The sequence below is a fragment of the Lolium perenne genome, chromosome 2, assembly GCF_019359855.2.
Source record: "Lolium perenne isolate Kyuss_39 chromosome 2, Kyuss_2.0, whole genome shotgun sequence".
Taxonomy (NCBI): Eukaryota; Viridiplantae; Streptophyta; class Magnoliopsida; order Poales; family Poaceae; genus Lolium; species Lolium perenne.
The window spans coordinates 252,214,208-252,240,683 of record NC_067245.2 but is presented as its reverse complement, the minus strand read 5'-3'; the positions used below and the strand labels follow the sequence as shown (position 1 = coordinate 252,240,683).

General features: G+C 41.7%; 2 protein-coding genes across 2 annotated transcripts; one reads left to right on the top strand and one right to left on the bottom strand.

The window, feature by feature from the left end:
• Positions 1-7,555: 7,555 nt before the first annotated feature.
• LOC127335608 (large ribosomal subunit protein eL14z) lies at positions 7,556-9,895 on the bottom strand. The gene is made up of 5 exons (XM_051362316.2): positions 9,734-9,895; positions 9,526-9,627; positions 8,103-8,232; positions 7,906-8,018; positions 7,556-7,821 (listed from the first exon to the last, which is right to left on the bottom strand). Exons 1-5 carry the CDS (start codon positions 9,734-9,736, stop codon positions 7,762-7,764), a joined length of 408 nt encoding a protein of 135 aa, XP_051218276.1. The 5' UTR covers positions 9,737-9,895; the 3' UTR covers positions 7,556-7,761.
• Positions 9,896-23,094: 13,199 nt separating this feature from the next.
• Positions 23,095-25,802, top strand: LOC127335607 (uncharacterized). The gene is made up of 2 exons (XM_051362315.2): positions 23,095-23,685; positions 25,302-25,802. The coding sequence occupies exons 1-2, from the start codon at positions 23,512-23,514 to the stop codon at positions 25,530-25,532; spliced, it is 405 nt and encodes a 134-aa protein (XP_051218275.1). The 5' UTR covers positions 23,095-23,511; the 3' UTR covers positions 25,533-25,802.
• The last annotated feature ends 674 nt before the right edge of the window (positions 25,803-26,476 follow it).

Sequence of the window (26,476 nt, the reverse complement as noted above, 5' to 3'; positions counted from 1 at the left end):
TTCCTTCGGGAGGTATTGATACAAACGCCGTCCCCATGGCTCCAACTCCTGCCATTGCCATGTTATACAATGCCTCCCTTGGATCTCCTGGGGGTGGTCTGGATGCAAGGATGAAAGCTTGTGTCGCCATATACCCAGCTTCTGGTGTCTTGGGTATGATGTTTCCTCTGGTGTCTATCGACATAAAAGACATGTCGAGGTTTTGAACCAAGTGCTCTCTTTCTCCTTCGGGTACGTTTTGCAACCTTGATCTTGCTCTGTTCCGAGCTTCCCTGTGGCTAACACCCGAAGTTCTAGATTGTCGACTCAGCTCTGCCCTTCGCCTAGTTGATGCAGAGGCTGCCTCCTTTCTTCTGTTTAGCTCAGCTGTCTGTTTTTCCAATTCCCTTGCAGCTCGTGCGAGCCTATATTGATATGCTTGTAATTCTTCTGGCGTGGCTGTGGTGGCCATTGGTTCTGAGCCATCCATAGCCCTTGCGGCTCTATCCCATGCTGCTTGCGGGAGTCGGACTCTGTCTCGCGGCTGTGGCCCGATATATTTATTGCCTAGGCCTCGCCGCAAATCAGAGGGATCGACGTAAGGATTTCCCAAATCGTCGAAAGCCTCAGATATTTCCTCCTGATCATGACTTGGCTCTCCGATGATATAAATCTGGTGATACTTTGTATTCAGATCTATATTGGGTTTGGTGACACCATCATGAAGATTGGCGAAGACTTTGCCCACTGTAGTAGATTTGTCGATGAAGTCGTAGCTGTCGACACTACTTGAGCCATCGCTTTTATAGGAGTCCGCAGATGACTCAAGCGACATGTCGCTGAAGATCTTGGCAAGTTTTTATCTTGCCCTGGTGCTGATGAAGCGTGATGTCGAAGTTTCTTCCTCTCCTGAGTCAGTTGACGATGTATAGCTTGAAAAATCGGAATCGACCGCCGACGATCCCGACGAAATCGGAATTTCGACACGATACGATCCCTCTTTCTCGACGCGAAAGTGAAATCTTCCGAACGTCATCTCCATAGGCTCCTCTAGATACGCATATGCATCCAAACGGGAGGGCGGGTGAGGAACAAAATCGACAAGACCAGTTGCGATCTGTTTACCTCGATCCATCGCGTTGCTTGCGGTTGATGAAGTCGACGATCTTGAACGTGCCATCGAGATCAGATCCTTGACGCCTCTAGTTCCCACAGACGGCGCCAATTGACAAGGTATTAACTTGTCAATGCCTACGGGTTGTAGACTAGGGTTTAGTTGGAAGTAGAGGGCAAGTAGATCTCGAAGGTTTCAGCCGAAAAGTACTCGACGATTATGAAAACTAGGGTTTGAGAGACAATGATTCGATGCTTTCTTTGTCCCTCGACTCCCCCTTTTATAGGAGGCGGAGCCGAGGGATTCGTATTGTACAAGTTTACAGAGTCCGAGAGGATTTCTAACTCATCTCGCAAGATTACAAATAATGCTTCCTATTACAACTCTAGCTTTCCTTGATAATATCTTGGGCTTCCGAATCTTCTTATTTTTCAGGTAGTGGGCCTTCAGTAAACCCCGGGTACTATCTTCGGCAGGCCCATTTGGGATGCCTATGTCACGTGTAATCCTACACAGTTAGTGGTGTTCATCATCCAACAAGAGAGTGTAGAGTCTAGCATCTATCTATTTATTCTGTTATGTGATCAAAGTTGAGAGTGTCCACTAGTGAAAGTATGATCCCTAGGCCTTGTTCCTAAATACTGCTATCGCTGTTTGTTTACTGTCCTACTGCATCTGTACTGTCCGCTATATTACCACCATCAACCACACGCCAGTCCTGGGCAGCAAAGCACTTTTCTGGCACCGTTATTACTGGTCATATTTATTCATACCACCTGTATTTCACTATCTCTTCGCCGAACTAGTGCACCTATTAGGTGTGTTGGGGACACAAGAGACTTCTTGCTTTGTGGTTGCAGGGTTGCTTGAGAGGGATATCTTTGACCTCTTCCTCCCTGAGTTCGATAAACCTTGGGTGATCCACTTAAGGGAAACTTGCTGCTGTTCTACAAACCTCTGCTCTTGGAGGCCCAACACTGTCTACAAGAATAGAAGCACCCGTAGACATCAGCCGGCAGTAGCCTTTTTTGTGCGCCGGCAATAAGGCTTTTCCTAGTAGTGGTGTCACACCTTGAAGATGGGTGATACGTTGCAACCGTATCTATAATTTTTTATGCTCCATGCTTGTTTTACACCAATTTCTATATGTTTTGTTTACACTTCGTTGCACTTTTATACATTTTCTGGAACTAACCTATTGACAAGATGTCACCGTGCCAGTTCCTGTTTTCTGCTATTTTGCATTTCAGAAAGGTTGTGCAGGAAATATTCTTGAAATTGGACGAAACAAAATCTGAAGATATTATTTTTTTCGTAACGAAGACGAAGTCCAGAGGGGGACGAAGAAGCGCCACAGGGTGACCAGACCAGGTCTAGGCGCAGCCTAGACCCTGGTCGCGCCTAGGGGTGGTGTGGGCCCCCTGCTTCCACTGACCTTGCCCTTCCGCCTATAAGAAGCTCCGAAGCAAAAACCCTAAATCAATCAGCCTCTGTCCACGAAAAGTTATGAAGCTCGGTCACCGCCGAAGACAAGATCCGGGGGGACATAAGTCTCTTTTCCGGCACCCTGCCGGGATAGGGAATTGCCCCCGGAGCCATCTCCATCGACTCCAACGCCATCTTCATCGCCGTTGCTGACTCCCATGATGAGGAGGGAGTAGTTCTCCCCCGAGGATGAGGGATTTACCAGTATCTATGTGGTCTATCTCTCCCTCCCATGGTGTGATCTTTATGTGATCATGAGCTTTGTAATCTAGTTGAATAAATAGATGTTATTCCTTCAAATATTGTGCTACTCAAGTAGTTTTATTATGTGATTTCTGGGGACACCTTGTCCAACGGTGTAAAGATAACAGTGCGCACACCGTGTTTGTTTCTTAAGCTTAATTTACAGAAATACTTATGAATTGTGGTTTCTAGTTAGTAACATCTTTTATGCTCAAAGTGATAGTGTGAGGCGTCCATAGATTGGGAATGCAGACTTTAAGGAATGCTTATGCAGCCCTACGCAGTGAATTTGTGTTTGTCATCAAACCGGAGAGTGGTTCAGAGTAGCGTAGGAAGAGATAATATCTATGTATTCAATTATGGTATCATTGTTGAGAGTGTCCACTAGTGAAAGTATCATCCCTATGTCTTGTTTCTAAACATCGAAATACTGTTTACAACCAGTTCTGCTACATGTTTGCTTGCTGCCATTTTTATTTCAGATTGCAATTACCACTAACAATCAGCCATATTACTTGTATTTCACTATCTCTTCACCGAACTAGTGCACCTATAGTTGGGGACACAAGAGACTTTTTGTATCGTAATTGCAGGGTTGCTTGAGAGGGATATCTTTGACCTCTACCTCCCTGAGTTCGATAAATCTTGGGTGATTCACTTAAGGGAACCTTGCTGATGTTCTACAAACCTCTGCACTTGAAGGCCCGACACTGTCTACAAAAATAAAAGCGTGCGTAGACATCAACGGGCCTAGTCGCGATAAACATGTAAGGCTAAAAGAGAAACACATAATTACAGATCTAAAACAGGAGGCACTTTATTTATTATTTTTGCTAGTACAAGTAGTGCTACAAACAAGCATCTTTATTTGTTTTCCCTCCCATTGTACTAGTCCTACTCCTTGCCCACCATTAAGTCCAAATGTGGTTAGCTTCTGCGAAGAAATGAAAATAGCATGGGTGAGTATGAGGGCATAATTACAGTTGGGCATGGGCAACCTGGCCCGGCCCGAAAATCCCGGGCCAGGCTAGGTTGGGCTTGCACATCGGGCCGGGTTCGGGCCTGATTTTGGAGCCTGGATGTCGGGCCAGGCCGGACTTGAGTTTACAGAAAACACAATCTAAGTCTAGTTCGGGCTGGGCTTTTACCAGTTCGGTTTGAGTTTGGGCCTAAATCATAAGCTCGAAGGTCAGGCCGGGCTCGGGCTTGGGAATTTTAGGTCGGGCTTTTTCAGGCCTGGCTCGAAACCCGGCCTGACCCGAGGAATGCTCAGGTGTAGGCATACTCAACAAGTAGATACAACAAGAGATAATAGATCATCAACGAATTAGTTGAAATGAAAATAAATTAAAATATTAATAATCGGAACCGTATTCACGAAAATGAATACAATAACAAAAGAAAATAATTTAGCATAAACCGACAAGGAAATATTGATATCACATATAACAGCAAGCTTTCCAACTCAGGAGTCACAATGGTGAAATTCCAAACTTTTACACTCTACAAATGGGTACTCTAACGTTGACAATCTTAGCCATCACCACAAAGATGCAAGAAGAATATAACTCTTTGTCCCACTAAGATCTGGACAACTTGACCTCCTGATGTCTATCGTTCCTACGGATTCATCACCGACACGTTCCCGAACAAGTGGCGTTCTTCTTGAAGAACTCGGACAGCCTCATACCTGAATTTTGACCGGTACGCCATGTTTATCGTCGTGACACCAATATCAAAAGATCACGATATTCACAGTTCGATGATACAATCACTATCATGAGATCAATAAGATAACCTCAAGGCTCCACATGAGTTGCTGTCGATTACGTGATTCCAATAAGAATAAAACTATAATGTGTCTCTCTCCAAGAACACGATAATCAAAATGAATAATCATGATGCATTAATATTGTCAACGGATAATCAACACTATGATCTATCATATAGTAGCACAACAATATGATTAAGGATGATTGAGTATCATAGAACAACGACGTAATCAAAAGAAAATTCATGGATAAGGAGATATCGATGGAGTGAAATATGGTAGAATACTATTTGCAGAGGGATAAAGATCAGGAGAACGTCTACTTGCCTCGGTAGACAGAACATAATCCACGCTAATAATATACATGTCGATCGATCAACCACGCCATATATGAGTATCTGCATATAATTTAGGTTCTCCTTTATGGAAAGACATGCATGGCTCATAGCGTATGCGCATGCTTGTACAAACAAAGTAGCTTACATACTTTGGTACTAAATACTTCTATTTATCTCCATCGACACATACATTAGTAATGGAGGTCATGCACAAATAACTCAGGTACTCTAGTCACTATGATAAATAAAAATTGTTGCATGCAAAAATTTAGCATTTAATATGAATACTAGAAATCTATAATATAAATTATGAGCCGGAAATCATCAGATGACCTTAATTATTTATAACCATAAAATTCGGTTATCGCATTGTGTCATTTGAATTTCTAATAATGTGGCATATAAGAACTTATTTTAGTTATATTGTGGTGATTTATCTAACATTGTGCTAGATTCACTATGTTGTGTATAAATAGATATCCCGAAGAATCTAATAAAAGAAATAGTGGATTAGTTCCTAGCTAGCTCGAGGGGGGGTATTCCATTGGATTAGCCGTATGCATACATCAGTATTTGGCGAAAGATAAGATCATGTTACCATGTTTTTTCAGCCTTTTGGTTATAATTTTATACTTCTTTGTAACTTATTTTTAGCATATATAATCTTAATAAATATATTTTGTATTAGATATCAAAATATTTATTTTACCAACATTTTTTTAATATTTTTTGTATAGTTCACTGTTATATAGTTGTTATGTATATCACTAAAAAGTATACTTGTGTTATACCTGGTTCAAATTATACAACGTATTACATTTATTTTTTGTATTTTTTAACAGTTGCATCAACCATATATATGGTGTATATGTATATGATGCAGCAATCTATAAACATGTAGTCTAAGAAATATCTTAAGAGCGGATTTAGTGATGGTTAGATACGCATTTTTATGGAAACTCCAATGTGTGCATGTTTGCAAGTGCATGGAGCCCACATGTGTGGTATTGGTAATTAATTACAATCTTTCTGAACTAATATTTGCATTGAGTTATACATGAGTGGCTTGTCCATTAGAAATCATTGAATACCATATGTTGGTTTCAAGGTTGAAGGGTGAATGAAGTGGAGAAGATTAAGTAGTGATCAAGGTTTGGTCATTTGCGAGTTGAGACTATGGCAATTATGTCCTGAAGATGAAGATTGGGTAAGCCTTCATGTATAAGAGGACGGAGGGAGAAACGAGAGATAGGATAGGTAGAGAGAGGTTCTCGGAGTAGCTCCTCCTACCCGGGAACCCCGCCAAGAACATCTCCCCCGTGTAATCCCATGTTCTTCCCGAATCAAAATTAATACCAACCCAGCATGTTAGCCTTAGGACGGCCTACTGGGTAACCCCTTTGTGTTTTTGCAGCATGCTGAACTAAAACATATTGTACTTGTCTTGAAGTCCTTGAAGAGCAATATGATAAACTTCTTATCCTCACACCTAACTTGGTCACATGTTACGTAGGGATTCATTCGTTGCATTGTCGATCATGTTAACAAGATTATGAGGCATGGCAATTTATATTACACTACTAGAAAAATGCATATTAGTGGCACACCTAAAAGGGTTAGCAGTGCAGCACCACATGGTGCGCCACTACTAACACTTCAATGTGCCACTGCAAACCCTGCTTGGTGTGCCACTACTAGCTCCACTAGTAAAATTTTGAAATCTCGATCTAGATCTAGCACCATATTTAGATCTGGATCTTGCACCATATTTTCGCGATTTTTTTGCTTGTTTTTTTTCCAAATTATTTGTCATGTTCATCTTGCATCATTTTTTTGCTTGTTTTTATTTTCCCAATTAGATGGGTTGTGTGAGAGGATGGAGAAGAGAGGAAAGAGGAAGGAGAGGAGAGAAGAGGATGAAGATGATAGAGAATGGTGGATAAGAGAGGAAAGGATGGAGTGAAGGAGAGGAGGTGAATCTAAAAATTCGCTGAACAACCGTAGGTGGTGAATCTAGATGTAAAATTTTGTGTAGATACATTTTCATATAAAAAAAACGTTTTCATCGGAGTTCATTTGCAATCAGAAAAACTATTTTACCGAAATAGAACGTTATTTTGCATAATATATCGAAATTCATGTTTGTTAATTTTTGCATAACACATGGTCATCTGGGAAGGAATTGTACACATGTTCGATGCAAGAAACCCAGCTTTCTTACGATTGTAGAAAAATGTTATTCATTCATTGACTTAAGCTAAAAATCGTTGTTTATCAAATGGGAAAATTCTGACACTTTCGTCACACTATGAAGACTATGATTTATAAATGCACTAAACTAGCCGGCCTCCAACTAACAATCTCGTAGTCGAGACTATGATTTATTGACGTGAGTTGATGCTGTAGAAGTGGTCTTCTACAACAAAGACTAAAAAAAAGTCTGATGTCACGTCCTTCAACCTGCTTACCCCTGGCTGATTGTCTAGTTAGGTAGTATCGAACAAAGGGGAACCACCACCAACTGGAACAAGCATTGCTCGGCAGATCCATAGCAGGGGTTTATAAATATTTTAAGAGTCATCAAAAGATGCAAATAAGCAAGAAAACTAACATCAAACAGACAAGGAACACAAATCACGCTGTAGTAAGATAGCGCATACCAAACATACCATCTCAGATTCAGATGAATTCTGGAAGATCTCAAATACTGGATGTTTAATACTAACACTTCATCAAGACATCAATAACAGTGAGTAATTCGCACAATATTTCAGGATAGGACATCGAAACATTGCTGATCAAAATCTCAACAGGTTGCACACCAAAGTGTTCTAAGCAGCAGCAACCTCCTTTTTCAGCTTGGCGAGCTCTTGTCTGATGGCTCCTCCCCTCTGTTCACGCAATAAATCACAATATTAGTGGAATGGATAATGAAGGTTGCATACAATTCAAGAGTGTATGTCCAAAAATCTGACCTTGATCTTGGCCAGCATGACCTTGAACCTGTCGAAGTCATTGAGTGAAGCCCTCCTCTTCTGGACAATCAGCTTCTTGCCCCATGAGCTGCTCTCCCACTTGTTCTTCACATCTGCAAACAGATACAATTCATTTAAACAGCGCACAGTAACAGCATGTCTATATTAGAAAAATGGTCGAAGGATTGGTTCATTACCAGCTTCCTCCAGAGCCTTGATCAAAGTTGCCTTCTTAGGGATGCGCTTGATGTCAACCTTGATGTCAGTGAGCGAGAGCCGCTTGAAGTTCATCTGGCACCGGACCATGTCAGCTGCGTCCACAAGTGCCTGTTCCACATAAAAGAAAATACATTAAACACTTTTTAAGACCAAACAAAAGCAATAATGTACAAAAATCTACTTTAGGTATTTCAACCATCAAGTTAAGTAATTTCACACAGCTTTAAAAGAAGATATGGCTTACAAATCAACATTGAGAAAGCATCCTATACAGTTATATTTATTGGCAGCGCAGCTATCTAAAGATTATCCACACATTGTACTACAGCACCATCAAGATCCGATGTTACAGTGAAAATGCTAACATTTTGACACAAATTAGGAATCCAAAACCTATAAAAGGAACCAACAAATAATTGAAATATGACAAACTAAAACTACGACTAACATAACGTCAGAAATATATAGTAACACAAATAATATGTAACTATACAAACAATACAGCAAAAGAAACTAATGATCGCATCAGTGTCTCAAATTGCAAAGTATGTAGGCCCATTATGCTAAGAAACACTCCAACAGTACAAGAAAAGAGCTATGGTGCTATCAGGTGAAAAATACCAAACCTACGAACGCATCAGCGATCATTGCAGATCACATCAAGCTAAATTGCAGGAGCTATCCATATATGATTGGCAGGAACTTAAATGATGGATGCACAGAAAACCGTAGTAGTTTATTCACAAGGAAAACAACAATCAATGTCCTTTCTAATTTCATACAGATATTAACACACTGGCACGCTGCAAGTCTGGCTGTTCAGTTTCAGTCGAAAATCAGATATCTAATCGCAGGCGCAAGTGAATTCAAACATATCCAGCCAAATGCATTGTCTAGGTAGATATGGAGACAAAGTTCAAGATGGTTCAATGTAAGAATTAAACGAGTTAGTGGAGAATGACCATTGTTTAAACCAATACTGACTTGACAAGTGAGCAACGAAGGGCAGACAAACGTCAACAAGCACAGTCAATATCTTATAAAGGGAGACAGCTGCTAGTCATCTATGCAAGCCAACTGAAGGAACTCTAAAAGGCTAACCACAACCAAGCTATTAACTACATAGCAACACAAGTTCTGCCAGCTAAAGCTAGCAGCAAATATCAACATTTTGGCGTCAAGACTAAGACTACTAACAAGTGCAGTTATGACTCTACTCAAACCAACAGAAAGCCTTCTAAGCCGACATCCTAAACAGCTACAATCTACAACCTCAGCACATGGATAAGAAAAAGTTCACAAAAGCAACGCGCGATCTAAGCTTATATACCGCTCCAACGACACATCAGCCGACACAGATCGAGAGTGGCCATAGGGGGTGGGCAAGGAGATCAAACTCACCCTGTTCTGATCGACGACGTCGACGATGACGACCAGCCGGCCGTAGTCCTTGCCGTAGTTCACAAGGGCCACCCGCCCGATCTCCACATACCTGTTGAACGGCTGCAGAAGCACGACAACAAGTCAATCAACGCCATTAACCAACACCGCCAAGGCGAAGGAGAGAAGTTGAGCCTCTCGGCGTGAGCGGGTCGACGCGTGCACCTACCATTTTGCGGCGGCTGCGGCGGCGGCGGCGGCGGCGGCGGCGAAGAGAAGCTGGAGCGAGCGAGTCGTGGAGGTCGGGGGCGGCTAGACGGTGGAGGGTTCAGATGTGCCAGATCTATATAGCCAACGCGAGCCGACGGATCTTGAGGTGGGGACTTCTGGCCGTTCGATCTAGGTTACAATGGTGGGACTTCTGGGGCGTCATGGTCTGGGCTTTTGGAGCACTGGCTGAGGATTTTGGGCTCCTTCTGTATGGACTCTGCTTCAAATGGGCTAAGCTAAATAGAGCTCCTACAATATGGATCAAGTTGATGGGCTTTTAGGTTTGTCATTCATGTTGGACCTACAACCCAAAATGGTGAAGCTACAGGCCTACTAGAATTGGAGAATCTGCAAATACTCTGTAGTTTTCAATATGTAAAAGGGATTTCTATTTCCGTGCCCCTCGTTCGTTAGTTCTACTCACATTTTCTCAGCCTCTTAATACTCTGTATTTTTTGAACGTAAAATGTGATTATTTTTTCGTGCTAAAATATTAATGGTGTATCGTCAGGTATGCTTTTCTCTTGCTAGGTATGTTATTATTAGTAATCCATCATTTTAGACTCCCCCTGGTGTGTTTCCATTTCCTACTTAAAATAGTAACTACTTGTTTGCTGCTTTTCTCTCTCCAAAAGACATCAGATTAAAATTTAGGATCTATGCCATGCAATATTTTAATTTGATTGCGGATTCTACACAAGAGGTAATATATTTCTATTTAGAAAATATAGCATATCAATTGTTGAATTCTGTAGGAACCTGAAACACATTAATATGTATAAAATTTTAATACACCAAAGGAATAATTGTCGATCATAGTCTTTGCTATCGAGGGGGCATTAGTGGTATTTGTTGTCACAACTCATATTCCCCATATACGATTACATATAGACATGTAGACGCCTGCCCAACATAACCTGGTAACATCCAAGCTTTAAGAAATATAAGGAAGTGAAGGAAAAAATGAGTGTCCGATAGGCACAAACCTGATGGAGGAGCTCATACAAATGGTGGCCTGATCTTCACATCATATGATCGAGTTGATGAGGATAACTAGATGTAAGCATCTGGGATAACTAGGTTTTACTTCCAAGGTTGGATGCGACATGTTGGTTGGGAAGATGATCCAAACAATTGTAGATGAACCAAAGGTATTAGATCACCATGGGAAACTTCCAGATGAATAATGTTACTAGTCCATTCTTCAAACAAAACCTTCAATGACATATCAACTGCCTTGCTTGAGAAATGGTGTTATTAAAATAGAGATGAATCCAAATGCTTCTTGATTGAGTAAAAAAGGGGACATTTTAGCATGTAGGTTGGGGAAGATGGTCCAAAACAACCGCAACCTTACAACACAAATTAGGGAAACTACAATTTCCTTCATTCATATATCCTAATGAACTCCCAAGAGCAATGGTGGTAATGATTAATCACAGTCTTGCAACATAAGCTTGTAGCTAAATATTTTGACAAAAGGTTTCTAAAACGAAGGATGCGATGGAGTTATGTAACTGGGACAAAACCCCTTAGCTATGTGTGAAAACGGTCAAGAAAAAGGTCAACTGTGTGTCAAGATTGTCAATAAACTTATCAAGATAAGTAGGTGGTCAACTTAGGGAATCAATGATATAGTGTATGGAATCATGCCTAAGTTAAACCAACCACAAAAATTTATAAGTTCAACCATATTTCAAGATTATACCGTAGAATTAGTTCACTTGATCATGTATTTGTTTGTCAAGGCTTATTGTGATTATCATTTGTGATGTACTCGCCAAATTTTCCCCATTTGATGAGGATGGATGAAAAGAACAGAGGAAATAGGAAATAGGATTGACCTGTTTTAGTGGGTTTGGGATAAAAAAAAGATAAGACTTTAAGCATCCTTACAAGACATAGCAATGTATTCTGAAGTAATGCAGAACCCATGAGTGGTAAGGTGTGCTAGAAGTAAGAGAATGCCATGGATCACAAGAAGGAAAGGATGTTAAATATATGCGTTGTGGTGGCAGAGAAATGAAAGGGGCAAGGAGGCTTACATGCATCGCAACATATATAATTGTGATTGACATATGTATCTATTCACAAAAAAATGTTATTTTATTATTATTCCATAGTAAACTATGAGTACATATGTGGCTAGTTCTCATAAGGAATTAGGGAAATTCCCCATGACGTTAGGCTCGACAAAACATTTGTTTTTGATTTACATGCAAAGTTATCTCTACAATAAACCACATAAAAATTTAATCGGACAAATAGCTAAATATATATTTCTCCAAATTTTATATGGAGCAAAAGCGGGTAACACATGTAACCGATTCACATTGTGCGAGAATTTTTGAGAATATATCTGATATGTCTCAAACGTATCTATAACTTTGATGCTCCATGTTTGTTTTACACCAATTCATATATGTTTTACTTACACTTCGTTGCACTTTTACATGATTTCCGGCACTAACCTATTAACAAGATGCCACAGTGTCAGTTTCCTGTTTTATGTTGTTTTTGTATTTCAGAAAAGTTGTCCAGAAAATATTCTCGGAATTGTACGAAACAAAAGCCGAAGTCAATATTTTACCGAAACGAAGACGAAGTCCAGAGGGGGGTCGAATAGGCGCCACAGGGCAGCCAGACCACCCCATGGGGGTCGAAGATGCCTCACACCTTCCTCTTGGGGTTTTCCAACCGCTTCCACAACAATGCTCAGCAAGATTGTATAACGCCATCACCGAAGCACCATCAATATCCAATACATCCAATTTCTGAAACACGATGATGGGAGAGATACGTTCTCGGAAAACTAATGAGACACTAAATTAATGATGAGAGAGATCATAGCGATAACATAGTTAGATATTGTATTATAGAACTTTGAACTATAAAAATAAATACTATAGATCATAAGTAGATACCATATCAATTAGGTAGATACGTATCAACTAGATCTTGTACATAATTTTGCATTTGGATTCTATAAATACAAAATAACAAAATTGTGATATTACATGATACCACAAATTTTGAAGATAGTATAATATAATAGTATCTTATACATGATGATAATACACATTGTGACTAGTCTAAGGGCATGTATAATGAGATGACATCGGTCTTCTCTTATAGTTGCTATGTAGGATATTTTTGTAGGGATTCGTAGCATAGAAAACAAAAAAATTCCGACCGCAAGAACGAATAACAAGTCAAGATCTAACCTAGTAGATGGTAGCAACAAGGTGAAGATCAACATACCCTCGAAGATCGCTAAGCGTTAACGAGATAAATCTCGTGGTGGATGTAGTCGATCACTTGCCACTTTCAAAAACGCGTAGAAGATATTGACGATGCCACAATCGGGCAGCACCTCCGCACTCGGTCACACGTACGATGTTTATGACAACGTCCTTCTCCCCGTTCTAGTGGGCGGCGGATGTAGTAGATCCTCCTCGGAATCCCGCCAGCACGACGGCGTGGTGATAGTGGTGGTGGAGATCTCCGGCAGGGCTTCACCGTAAGCGTTGCGGGAGAAGAAGGAGGAGAGAGTAGCTAGGGTTTGGGAGAGAGGGGGTTTGGGGCGCCGGCCAGGGAGCCCCTTGGTGGTGAGGCCAAGTGGTAGCCAGCCCTCTCCCTCTCCCTCTCTTTATATAGGTGGAACCCCCAAGGGTTTGCCCAAAATCCGAATAAGAGTCCAACTCAAACACTTCCATATGGGTGAAACCTAGGGGAAGTGGGACTGCTCCCTTTCCTTCCCCTATGGCCGGCCATGGAGGTGGAGTCCACCATGGACTCCACCTTCCCCTTTGGCTGGCCGGCTAGGGTTAGTGGAGTCCATCCGGGACTCCACCTTCCATGGTGATTTCTTTCGGAAGGTTCTAGAACATTCTAGCGCCTTCCATAAATGCACCGGATCATTTCCAAACTTGGAAAGTGACTTCCTATATATGAATCTTATTCTCCGGAACTCCTCGTGATGTCCTGGATCTCATCTGAGACTCCGAACAACATTCGAACTCCATTACATATTCCATATGTACTTATAACGATATCAAACCTTAAGTGTGTCACCCTACGGTTCGAGAACTATGCGGACATGATCGAGACTCCTCTCCGATCAATAACTAATAGCGGGACCTGGAGATCCATAATAGCTCCCACATATTCAACGATGACTTCGTGATCGAAAGAACCATTCACATAAAATAACAATTCCCTTTGTCTCGCGATATTTTACTTATCCGAAGTTTGATCGTCGGTATCTCCATACCTAGTTCAACCTCGTTACCGATAAGTACTCTTTACTCGTACCGTGATATGATATCCCTTGTGAACCAGTCACATGCTTGCAAGCTAATTGGATGTCATTCCACCGAGAGGGCCCAGAGTATATCTATCCACCATTAGGATGGACAAATCCCACTATTGATACAAGTGCCTCAACCCTATGCTTTCTGAACACTTAATGCCACCTTTATAACAACCCATTTACGCAGTAGTGTTTGGTGTCATCAAAGCATCCATCCGGTGTAGGTGATTAACATGATCTCATGGTCAAAGGATTAAGTTACTATGCATATTAAAGCTTGAAGCATAAAGAACTAAATGACTTGATCATATGCTACGCTTACTATGGGTATATGTCCATCACATCATTCACCTAATGATATGAGCTTGTTATTAATAACATACAATGTTCATGATCAGGAAACCATGATCATCTATTAATCTATTAATCAACAAGCTAGTTTAACAAGAGGCTTACTTAGGGGTGGACACAAAGCTCAAGGCTCGAGGATCGGCTCGGGCTCGACAAGGCTTGGCTCAGGCTCGCGACTCGGCTCGAAGGTCGGACAAGCCAAGCTTAAATCTTCCGATAAGGGCTCGAGGTTCGACAAGCCTGCTCGATAAAGCTTGCAAGCCGGCTCGAAGGCTCGATGTAATTAAAAAAATCACTATGACCTTTAATAAAAATGTAACATTTCACAATTATAAACAATAGTTGAGCATGAGTATACGTGATGTCATCTTGTTCTATAACATTTCACATGATAAAATGATATACTAGCATCAACAGAACTTAATGTCCTTGTAATCACATCCATGGACATCTGTGTAGACACTTATCTATAGTAAGTTGTCTTTTGGGTGTCTATACAAGAAAGCAAAAAATGCATGAATATTGGAGGTCAAATTACAACCTGCTGCTACTTGTTTCCAACATTGATGGCAGCAATCTCTGCTGAGTACACATCGAATCAATTCCCAAAATCGATTTAACTAGAAAACAATAGTAAACTAGTCTCAGAAATTACAAGGTAGTGGCTTTGTTCAAGAGAAATATTACTGTATATGTACTGAATAGGATCACATGCAGCGCACTGTTACAACGTAGCATTGTACATGTGCTTGGACAGTGGAACGAGTAAAGCAGTAGTTTTTGCATCTTCGGTGGAGGAGCAGCCGGAGAAAGCGCTGAAGAGGCGCATGCGAGCACACTTTTCCTGGTGCACACAGACGGCGGGCGGCGGAGTTCCGGCAGCCCAAAGCAAATCGCACCCGGGCGCCTCCGCTTGCATCTAGGGGAATGGGGATGAGCAGACTAGGTGGCGGCGGGATGGGGGCGCGACTGCAGGTGACGTTCTGGCGGCGGCCGTACTTCGTGGTGGCAGCCGGCGGCCTGCTTCGTGCTGGCGGCAGTGGACGTGCGGGCCGGCGGCTGGCGCTGAAACCTAGGGAGTTAAGAGGAGAGAAGGAATTGGGACAGAAGGGGATCAATTCACGCGAGGAGATAGATGTTGACGGCCGGCTCATGAGCCGTTCGGGCCGAGCCACGAGCCCAACGAGCCGAGCCTCGAGCCTGCTTTACAGGAAAATTTTAGGAGCAAGCCGAGCCAGGGCTTGGCTCGAGTTCTATCGAGCCCGTACGAGCCGAGCCACGAGCCGGCGAGGCTCGGCTCGATTCCACCCCTAGGCTTACTAGGGACTCCTTTATGTTTAAAAAACACACAAGTATTAATGTTTCCGGTTAATACAATTATAGCATGGGATGTAAACATTTATCATGAACACTAAGATATAACAATAAACATTTTTATTATTGCCTCTTGGGCATATCTCCAACAATTTTCTGTGTTGGAAGAGATAGAATAGAGAAAGAAAAGATTGTCTTTTCTTAGCTATAAGAGATAATACCTTAAAAAATAAGAGAATACAATTTTCCTCATTGTACCCTATGCGGATATGATTTCCCTAGCAACATAATTTTCCTACTAAAATTAATTAATCTCATTAATTGCAAGGATGGAAAAAAGAGATAGCAGTAAGGGCATGTACAATGGTAGAGAAGGCATACCTTCCCTTACCCCGCCACATCAGCTACAGAAGACATTAGATATAAGTCATACTAGAAAAAATATCTTTGCGTTGCATCGGGGGAAACAAAAACGAACTTTCATAGAAAAGAATGTTGGTACGACCTATATTTTTCTAGAAAGTCAACCGGCATAACTCTATCCTCAGTTTGCCATTTCACCTTAATTTGCCTTTTATTGTCTTTCGATTTGATCAAATCTTTTATAATTTTTTTGATTTTATGTAATCTACTATTTTCTCTATTTTTAATTTCTTTCCACATCTATCTAGAAGTCACAGTCCTACGAGAATTCCTCAGATTCAAAAATCATAAGTACCTTAAAATGGAACATTTTTTCGGATCACATCATTGTGCTAAGTTACCTACAATTAGAAACATGAAGGACCGGAGGACCAATTAAATCTGAAAAAGCGAGCTGTAACCTTATCAGCGTGTTTGTGCTCCTCTCAAGCCACCTTGTGATAGTCTGATAGAGCTGACATTGCCGCCCACGATGTCCGCCACCCACGGTGTCCGCGAGAGTTTCACTTGGGTGTGTTTCTTGTATGTCATCTCCTTTAACTTCGAAGCAAGGTTCCCTGGCAAAAAGAAATGGCACTATCGTTGTAGATCTTGGTCATCTAGTAGTCATTTCCCAACAGAAAATTAACAAAGTAAAGAGCAAAAAAAAAAATTAAAGTAAGAGCATTCCAAAAATGAGATAGCGACCGGCTCTGTTGTATGTGCACCAATAGATAATATTGCAGCAATTATCAATCTGCCTCGCACATGAACCACCGTACTGAAATTTGTGTGTGCAATTTTCGAAGATACTTCCATTACGCATCCAGGGATGAACTAAACGAACAGTTGAATTAGAAAGAAGCATTACCTACTGCTAGCTGATTGTAATTCTGTGGTAGAGTAATAAAATCTCGAGTATTCTTCACACAAAAAAAAGATGGTCTATGGCCGTCCGTGCCATATCTTTGACTTGATACTCTCTCAAAACCCTAAACCAGACCTCCATTAAAAGGCCACTCCATAGAAGATCGTGACGTGTATCAGTTCCAGTATGCGGCAAACTAAGGCTGGCAAGGAAATCTGATATCCAGTACTAATTGGCCGATGCCAGCCAAGCGAGTTTTCTGATCTTCAACCATGCCCAGCAGTCGTAATCTTAATATGCACCAGTTTTTTGGATAAAGACTTGAGATGCATCTGATTGTTGAAGAAGGTGTCAAGCAGAGTATTGATCGATCCCATCGATCGCTAGAGAAGCTAATATGGATCATCTCAGAGATGCAGTCGCTAAAAGAACCTGAGCCAAATCTTTCTATTCTTAATAGGTGATCCCATTTTTCTACACATGCAAGGTATCCACCTCATCAAGCATCACTGAGCAATCATAACCTACCACCTAAGCAATTCTTCCACGTCATCATGTACATGACCCATGTAGCCGTAGTCCCTCCTTTCAATTGTAACCGAAAGCTGGCCATCAATCTCCCATTATTCACTTTTGTTACCGTGCAATCAATCCTAATTACCACTCTAATGCTGCCATAATACTACTAAGGAAACGGCCGGCTACTACTCAAATTCTCCACCGGAAAAGCCAGCTTGCAGTCATTAACACATTAACACAGTCATTAAGAATTCCCTTTAATTTCTCTTAACATGCAGGCTATATAGCTCAGCAAGCCACTTATTGATCCACATCATTTCTGTTTTTAAGCCATTTCATCAGCTCGAAAAAACAATACTAACTGCATGAGTCCACTCCTCTCCCACAGGTTCCCCGTTTCCTTTGAGAAATTCCACCTTTGATCTCCCTCTTATCTATGAGTATAAATCAAGATGTATGCCATACAGATAGACCTGTGGGATTGATATTCGTTTCTGGAGGCGGTGTACATCAGCCACAAGCAGCGCCTAGCCACAGATATTCATCTGCGGCGGCATCGATCCGTGGACGACTAAATCGCGTATGGGGAGATGTCATGCAAGTTTTCCCACTAATCTTTGATCTTCTATGTTACAGAATTTGGATCCGATCTGTGTTTTATTTTTTGGCATGTTGGATTATCGGCATGACATTTGACAAGGTGTGGGCATGTTGTTTTGCGGACATGACCGATGATCAGAGCGTCCAGTGAGAATAATTAGTTGGGCAAGGTGCAGACTCTGTTATTTGTAAGATTAGTTTTCCTTCTCTGCCGTTTGTTGCTTCCTTCAACCTCCCTCTGACTATACCAATGTATTTTCTTTCCTGTTCCCTTATAGGTACTAGATATTTGGTCTGCTAGCCTGATTTTCATTTGGGATGAAAACGCAATTTATGTAGCCTTACTATGAAGATCTAATTTGCAACTTTAGTAGTATTTTTTAGTCAGTGTTCTAAGTAGATTTTTTACAAGCTACATGTTGTATCTGAAATGTAAGAAAAACTCATCATTGATGCTTTTAAGCAATGTATGCAGAGTTGGAGTCATCTTCAGAGTTTAGGTCATACTGCCAAGAACACACCTAAATCAATGCATATGGGTATTGTGGTCATATTATTTATTTACAAACTTCTTCTTTTCTTGCGGATTACATATGATACATTATATCGTGCCAAAGTTACATGAAATCTGCTAACTCGGTTAATGCTAATTTTTTATTGGCAAATTACAAACTAATAAGATCTACATGGTATGAAAACATGAACTTGGTACCTTGCATTGAAAATGAAAACATATATTGATATAATTGTACCATATAGATAGACCATATTAGCCATATTAAACATGGATTTGTTTAAATTTGTGTGTTTTAGCATTTCTCCACACAGAACAGTGCAATTTACCATTTCCATTCTCGTGATAATTATTTGCATTCTATTTTTAAATTAGCAATATATGTATAAACCAATGCACATTGTAAACTGTAGGATACTTCGGTTAGTAAAGAATACACAATAGCACTGCGCCATAATTGGAACAATGGCTTTAAATATATATGGCTTCTTTCGAGAATTGTTTCTAATCATTTTATCAACTTTTGCCCGTAAAATATTTGTTGCAAATCCCGCAGTAACGCGCGGGGTATCATCTAGTCTAAACAGCGGCTGATCCCGTCCACCTCGCGCTCAATCGGCAGCGGACAGTCCGGCTCCCGTCCAGCGCACGGGCGGCAACGGCAAAAAGGTGGAGTCCGTAGAAAGACCTCACGCGATTCATGTGACCATAAGCTCGCCCGGCAACCCCCACGCGGTCCAGGTTCCGGCGACCCCAAGCTCGCTAGCACCTAGATCGTGATCTTTGGAGACGGCGCAAGATCGGTTTGGCAGCCTAGGTTTTGCCAACCCCCAGCTTTATACTTCGTATCTGACTTCTCTCTATGCAAGATATGAGTCTCGTGCGTAAATGAGTCCTCGTTCCGCGCTGACTATCGGCTGGGCCGGATGGCAGCGAGCGTGGCCCACCTAGGCGACGAAGGAAGCTGGCCAATCGTGTATTAATTATAGCGGTGGCAATACCTGTAATTTGGATTCAAAAATAAGGATAATAAAAAACGGACGAAAAATTATCTCTTACAGCCATCTTCAGCAATTAATATGAATAATTAAATTTTGGTAGGAAATTTGTTGTTAAGGGAAAACATAGGTGATACAATGGTGAAAATAGTCTTCCCTTATTTCGTAAGATATGATCCCTTAGCTAAGGGAAAACAACCTTCTCTCTCCTCATTCTCTCTCATACAACTAAGCAAAAATCTGACGTGACATCTCTAAGGGAAGGCTGACATCACCCCAGTGTACATGTACAACTAGATGATTCTCCGCGCGTTGCAGCGGAAATATATATATACAAAATGTGTTATCAGTATATGTTCAATAAAGTAAGAAAACTGCAATATAAAAATATTGATAGTCATCCAAAGTGACGGTGCGAATGAATAACTTGGCAGCCAGACATGCTTAATCTCGATAGGCAAAAATGAAGAACGCACTAATAAACCTCACTTACATGTTACAACATAAAAGTACATCTATAGGAGGCACCAAAAATATATCTGCATGTCATAGTCTAAATTTTAGAACAAACAAAATTGAGCTACCATTGCCTTCAAACATAATAATCTGAGGAAAACGTAGATAAATATATGTAGATCCCTTGTTGAGATGGGAATGGTTCACAACCGCTCCAAATAGTCCTGATCAATCTGCAATACAGACCAACAAAAGTATTAAAATTACAAAATAAGTTGTACAACCTCAAAAGGAAAAGGAAGGCCAATACAAATAGGAAAATGAAATCAGAAGAAAAACTAATGTAGTTGACAAAAGGTTAAAGAGCAATATTCTTAATAAATCATTGGACGCTCTGGATTAATAAAAAACTCTAAAAAAATCAGTAAGAATTGTAAACGGATGGAGATAAAAGCTGAAAGCAGTTAAAATAATTAATACCCTTCAACGCTGCTCTTTCTATGACTTGCTTAACCCATCATGAACCTTCCAAATCCATGGCTTTTCTGCTTATCTTCCAATGCTTTTTCCTCTTGCCTCTAGATCAATCTCTAGTAGCAAGCCTTCGTAGGAAAACAACAGAAGAAAGATGATACTCTGATCCGGAGGCTCTACACAATCATACGGGATGACGTATTGACGCTACCATCTAGCCAGCCGACTTTGTCCCGAGCTTATAGTCTTCTAGTCTTGCCCGTGTAGGCGCCATGCAGGCGCAACCGCACTTTCCGCTGGCCTTCTGCTTGTCTACTTTGGCGCTGTGGAAAGAAAAGAGAGAAGAAAGGTTATGGTCGCTCCAAATTGCCACGGCATCTGTGAAAGAGGAGATTAAAAAGGGCGTGATACAACTGGTGGAAGAGAGATAATTAGTGCTGAGTGGAGTCAATAACGGAGAGCGGAAGAGCCTAGGGTGATATGAGATCGTGGGGGAGAGGAAGCGGTTTATGTGGAGAACAGTGAGTCGCTGCAGAGGATTCTCTTCTTCTCAGTGTCCGGTGACCTGATGGGCTGCATGCTAGACCAGAATATTTACTGAACCGAAACTTAATTCATCAATAGAAAGGAAAGATGCTGACATGGCAATTTGCTGATGTGGGTAGGCTGCATGTTGAGAGATAACACTTAGTGGGTTGCTCCTATTTAGGTATTATAGATTGGGTGACGCCAGCCTTACCTTATGGTCGCCACATCAGAGTTTTTGCTTAGTTAGGGGATATTGAATGAAGAAAAGAGAAGGACCTCCCTTAGCCAAGGGATGATTCCTTAGATTCAAGAAAAGACTATTTTCTCCACTGCACCATGTATCTTCCTTTATCAACTCAACTTCCTGCTAAAATTAATTGATTTTTAGTAATTGCTAGAGATGGCATTAAAAGATATAATGCATTGTACCAGCAGCTACTCCCTCCATCTACAAATAAGTGGACATCTAGCTCTAAATTTTATCCACAAAAAAATGTACTCATATCTTCCAAATGCTCTTTAATTGCTTCTCTCTCATCGCACGAAATTCAAACCCAATATTATTGAGCACATGTTCTCCTTATTTTCTAGAATCACTTAGGCTGGTCATAGTGCATAGTGTCGTTGCCTAATCGACGGTACCTCGGAGGAGAGATCCTCACGAGGGGGAGAAGAAGTGGGGGCCATAGGGCGGAGTGCACACGGGACGGTGGTACGCGATTTACCCAGCTTCGGAACACCTGCACGATGACAGGGCCTACTGCTGCTTGTCTGGAATTATCTGGGCGCTTTCGCGATGTTACAATGAGTTGAGGTTCTGCCTCTAGGGCTCCCAGGATCCGGCTTATAAAAGCGCACAGATCTAGGGTTTACATGGAGAGTCCTACCCGGATGCAGGTTTCCTAACTACGGTACAATGTCTTGCCGTGTACGTCAAGGATCCGCCCTTCCTTCTATGTCGTACCGGATCCGGGTCCCTTAATGGGCCTCCGTGGATCCGGGTTCCTCCTCAAGGTCGGTCGGATCCGGCTCCCTGCTCCTGGGCCGGACATCTTCCGTCAGGATCAACAGCAACTGGGCCGCCCGATGGGCCACATGCCTCATCACCATCTGTGGGCCACCCGGGCTTGCCGGATCTAGGCACTGTCGATGGTACACCCATGAAGTATACCCACAACACATAGTATCATATTGTTGTATCATGCATATGATACATGTCTATGATATTATCACTATAGTTGGTGATATTATAAAGTATATCATAATCTTCTAAATTTATTGTTTTCTAGAATCCCAATACAAAATGTGTGTACAAGATCTATTTAGCATTAGCTTTTCTCGTAACGTGCGCTATGATACAGTATCCACCTATGTTACTCTAATCTTATCTCTCCTCATTAATTAGATACCACATCAGCATTTTTGTGGGCTTAAGATACATGATACTACCTATGATACTCCCACCATGACCAGCCTTAGCTCATTAGAGGTGAAATAATTAAAGAGAAGATATGCATCTTCCCAATGCTTTTTTCATTTCACTTCATAATTTATCTTAAAAAACCCGCATGTATACTTATTTGTGGACGGATGGAGTATATTTAATGTCTTCTCCAAATGACGTGCACTGCTAGCCTTCTCTAACATTGTACATGTCCTAACGTATTATGATATAGATATAGTTATTATCTTTCTTGAAGATATGGAGGGCAAAAATATGGCATGCCTTTCTAAAATAAAATAAAATAAGGCATGGCTTTCTAAAAAAAATAAGGCATGCCTTTCTAAAAAATAAAATAAGGCATGCCTTATTTACCATTGTACACTCCCTATGCTGCAATTACAAGTATGCTGCAATTATGATGCCGCGTATAACCTGTGCCGAGAGAGACGCTACTCTTTAAGATCCTCCTCAAATTGGCCACACAACCGATCGACCATAAGTGCGCCACCAAAAGCCCTTTACGCATCCGGTGCGCCTCCATATATGGCAATTCTTATAGGAGGAACCAGTGCCATGTTTATCCTGCACACCTTCCTTAACACATAGTATGACCTCATTGGCTTTTGCAGCCTAATGAATTGCATGTGTCGGCTAATTTGGATTAGAGCCCTTCTGTTATTCCAGGTGACAAGTAATTGCAGCCCTCTGGCGCACATCTCATGCCCCCAAAGAAGGCAATGCGTGTCAGTCAATACATCGCGCTGTATCCGCAGCGGTTAACACTTTCCTAATTGTTTAAGGTAAATTATTACTTGCCAAAGTTTGCTGCAAGCCGGCGAATATATATATCCCTCCACGCCTAGCTGCTCTTTCCGAAGCACCAAGCCGAAGGCAAGCGCACTCGATCGCCAGGCGTGGGAGAGATTATACCTGTTTAAGGTTCGCCAGGCAAGGTCGATGGAGGGAGAGAAGAAGGTGGCCGCCATGGAGGAGGTGAAAGGGAAGGAGACGACGGCGGAGGCGGTGGCCGCCGACGTGAGCCTGAAGCAGCTGTCCAAGAAGCTAGATGACTTCGCCAAGGAGAGGGACTGGGAGAAGCACCATAGCCCGAGGAACCTCCTGCTTGCCATGGTTTGTTTCCCTCTTTCTTCCGCTCTCTTCTTCCTTCCTCGAGTCATACTTCTTTTGCTCTTTGTGTGTTTGTCAACACCTAAATCTCCACGCAATCGGGCGTAGGTAATTTTCGGATCTTCCTAATTTTCCTTTAGTCACAGCAGTCAGGTGTCCGTTGAGATTTTGTTTCATTAAAACAGAAAATTACTATTGAGGTGCACAAGAAGCTTAGGTTTCTGTTTCTTGCAAATTATTCTAGATTTCATTCTCTATACTAGGTGAGTCCGCATCAGTAACTAGTGTGTCCCTGTTCGATAGCCTAACATTTTCTTTTATCAGGGATTTATATTTTTACACATCAAATTCAGTACTAGTACTTTTTATGTCATCTCTCTCGACCCTTACAATTTTCTTTGGAACCCCAGAATTCTGTATTATAATGCCTCTACTGTTACATGTCTCAGAGGCTGCACTGCACCAACTAGTTATTACTCAGAGTATTTTCATTAGTTTATTCTGAAATATAAATAGTCAGCATTGATCTTTGAAACAACACATGCGCATGATCTAACAGGGTCTCCATCCGTTAAAAGTATTGAACTAGGTTGTACTATTGTCTACTGAACAGAAAAGTTGCCCATGCTTCATTCTGAAGCCTTCAGTGTTTTGTAATCTCATAGCATCTTTCTTTAATTATGTTGTGTGGATTAGATTATCCCACCATAATGCGTTCTCTTTTGACCAACCGTTCAATAAGACTACTACTTTATCCATCAATTCTATTCTTTTCATATTACTTATAACTAGTTGTTTGGGGACACCGTACTGTAGTATTCAGACTACACCCCAGATTTACATCTTCCTCAGAGTGTCAGATATGTATCGCGCTATCACTATCAGGTCAGATATTTTTGAGGACTTTTAGCATGCATCCTACCGCTGAAATGTCATGTGGTCTGGGTGTATGTTCATGGGGGTCCGTTCATGGGAGCCAACAGCAACAGCAACAACCAACTAATTTTCCCATAACTCATGCCCCAAGGTACAGCTTTCTTGCGTATTGCATCTTGCATGGCACTTTGTGTGCAGCGCACCTGGGCCGGCGTGGAACTAATCTCCCACGTCACCGTGGAAACGACACAAAATTCCACGGTCCGATGTGTTTATACCGGTCTACGCTTCAGGCTAGGGATTGTTCACTGATTCGCTCTGAATGCCGGCTGAATTTTCTGAAGAAGGAATATGATTCAGTGCTCATCTTTTCTTATTTGGAAATGAAACATGCTCGCATGTTGTCCTTTTCATAGGAGAGAAATCTGGTGTTTAAGAACAAATTCTGCACTGAGCTTTGTTTTGAGGCAATGCACTATACTTTTTGGTTCAGCTCAGAGCAACGAGATGCCTTGATTTAACTTAGATCCACTATTCTATAACATCCAGAAAAGGCACGTGCCATCCTGCCGCTGTACATGCTTATCTCGCCTGGGCAGGACGCGCGCACTACTAGACATTTGCACGGCGCTGTAGGGTCAGGCTTCGACCGGATGAGAGAACTTGTTGTCGCTTTGGTCAATTGGATAGAACTTTGCATCATCTTTTATATTCTTCAGGTTCTTACCTTGGTTCTTGGGCAGGTTGGTGAGGTCGGGGAGCTGTCGGAGCTGTTCATGTGGAAAGGGGAGGTCCAGAAGGGTTGTCCGGGCTGGGAGGAGTCGGAGAAGGAACACCTCGGCGAGGAGCTCTCTGACGTGCTGCTCTACCTGATCCGGCTCTCTGACATGTGCGGCGTTGACCTTGGCGACGCGGCACTGAAGAAGATTGTGAAGAACGCCGTCAAGTACCCGGCTCCGTCAAAGGGCGCCTGATGCAACGCCTAATGATCTACAGACGCGCTGCTAGTTCTTATGCGGGCTTGTTGTCGGGCGGATCATGCATCGTAGCTTTATGTAATTCCTAGTGGACCGATGTCGAGAATTTTTCTCTTATGAGAACTTCAGTTTGCGTGGTATGCTGTTGAAACGTCTGTGAGTGAGACAGAACGGAATTTTGCGAAAGAACATTGTCTAGCATGTGTGGATTCTGTTTGCTGAGATCAAACAGCACCAGAAACAAAATATATGAAACCATTTTGTTCATCGGAAACTCAAGCAATCGATGAATATGCATCTACACACAAAGGCAATCTTGTTGATGACCTTGGCTTTTGCCTTGCATCAACTTTAATTTTTTTAAAAATCTGTGTGCATTTCTTTGATGGATAGGCCGGGGGTGAACCTCCTTTTCAGAAAAAAAAAACATTTACACACAAATATAGTGTATACTGTTTAAATAAGGGTAAGCTTCAGAGACAAACCTTCGTAACATTTATCTGAGCAATTATAAGTCATAATTTTCTTTTTGAGGGCCGCAAGTCGTAATTGACACATGTTATGAGAACCATGGATCTTGATTCTTGAAATAAGGGAGAAGATTACGAAGTTAGGGAAGTTCATGTGACTGGAAAGCCAACTGGTCTCAGGGACACTAGGTCATCTCCTCATCGAGAAAGGATCAAAGGAGCATCAGGAAAGTATGTATTCATGCAAAACAACTGCAAAGCAAGAAGTGGAGAGCTGGCATACCTGCGAGACCTACTCACCATCCTCGGAAGATTAGAACATCTGGTTGGCAAGTAAGTCAATGAAACTTGCCAACTAGTGAAAGGATCATCAAGGATAAGGGAAATTTTACCCTCCAACATATAAGAAGGGTCATATCTTTTTGTGGGGTGTACCGAAACCTGCAACTGCAGAGGACAAACCTTTGTCTC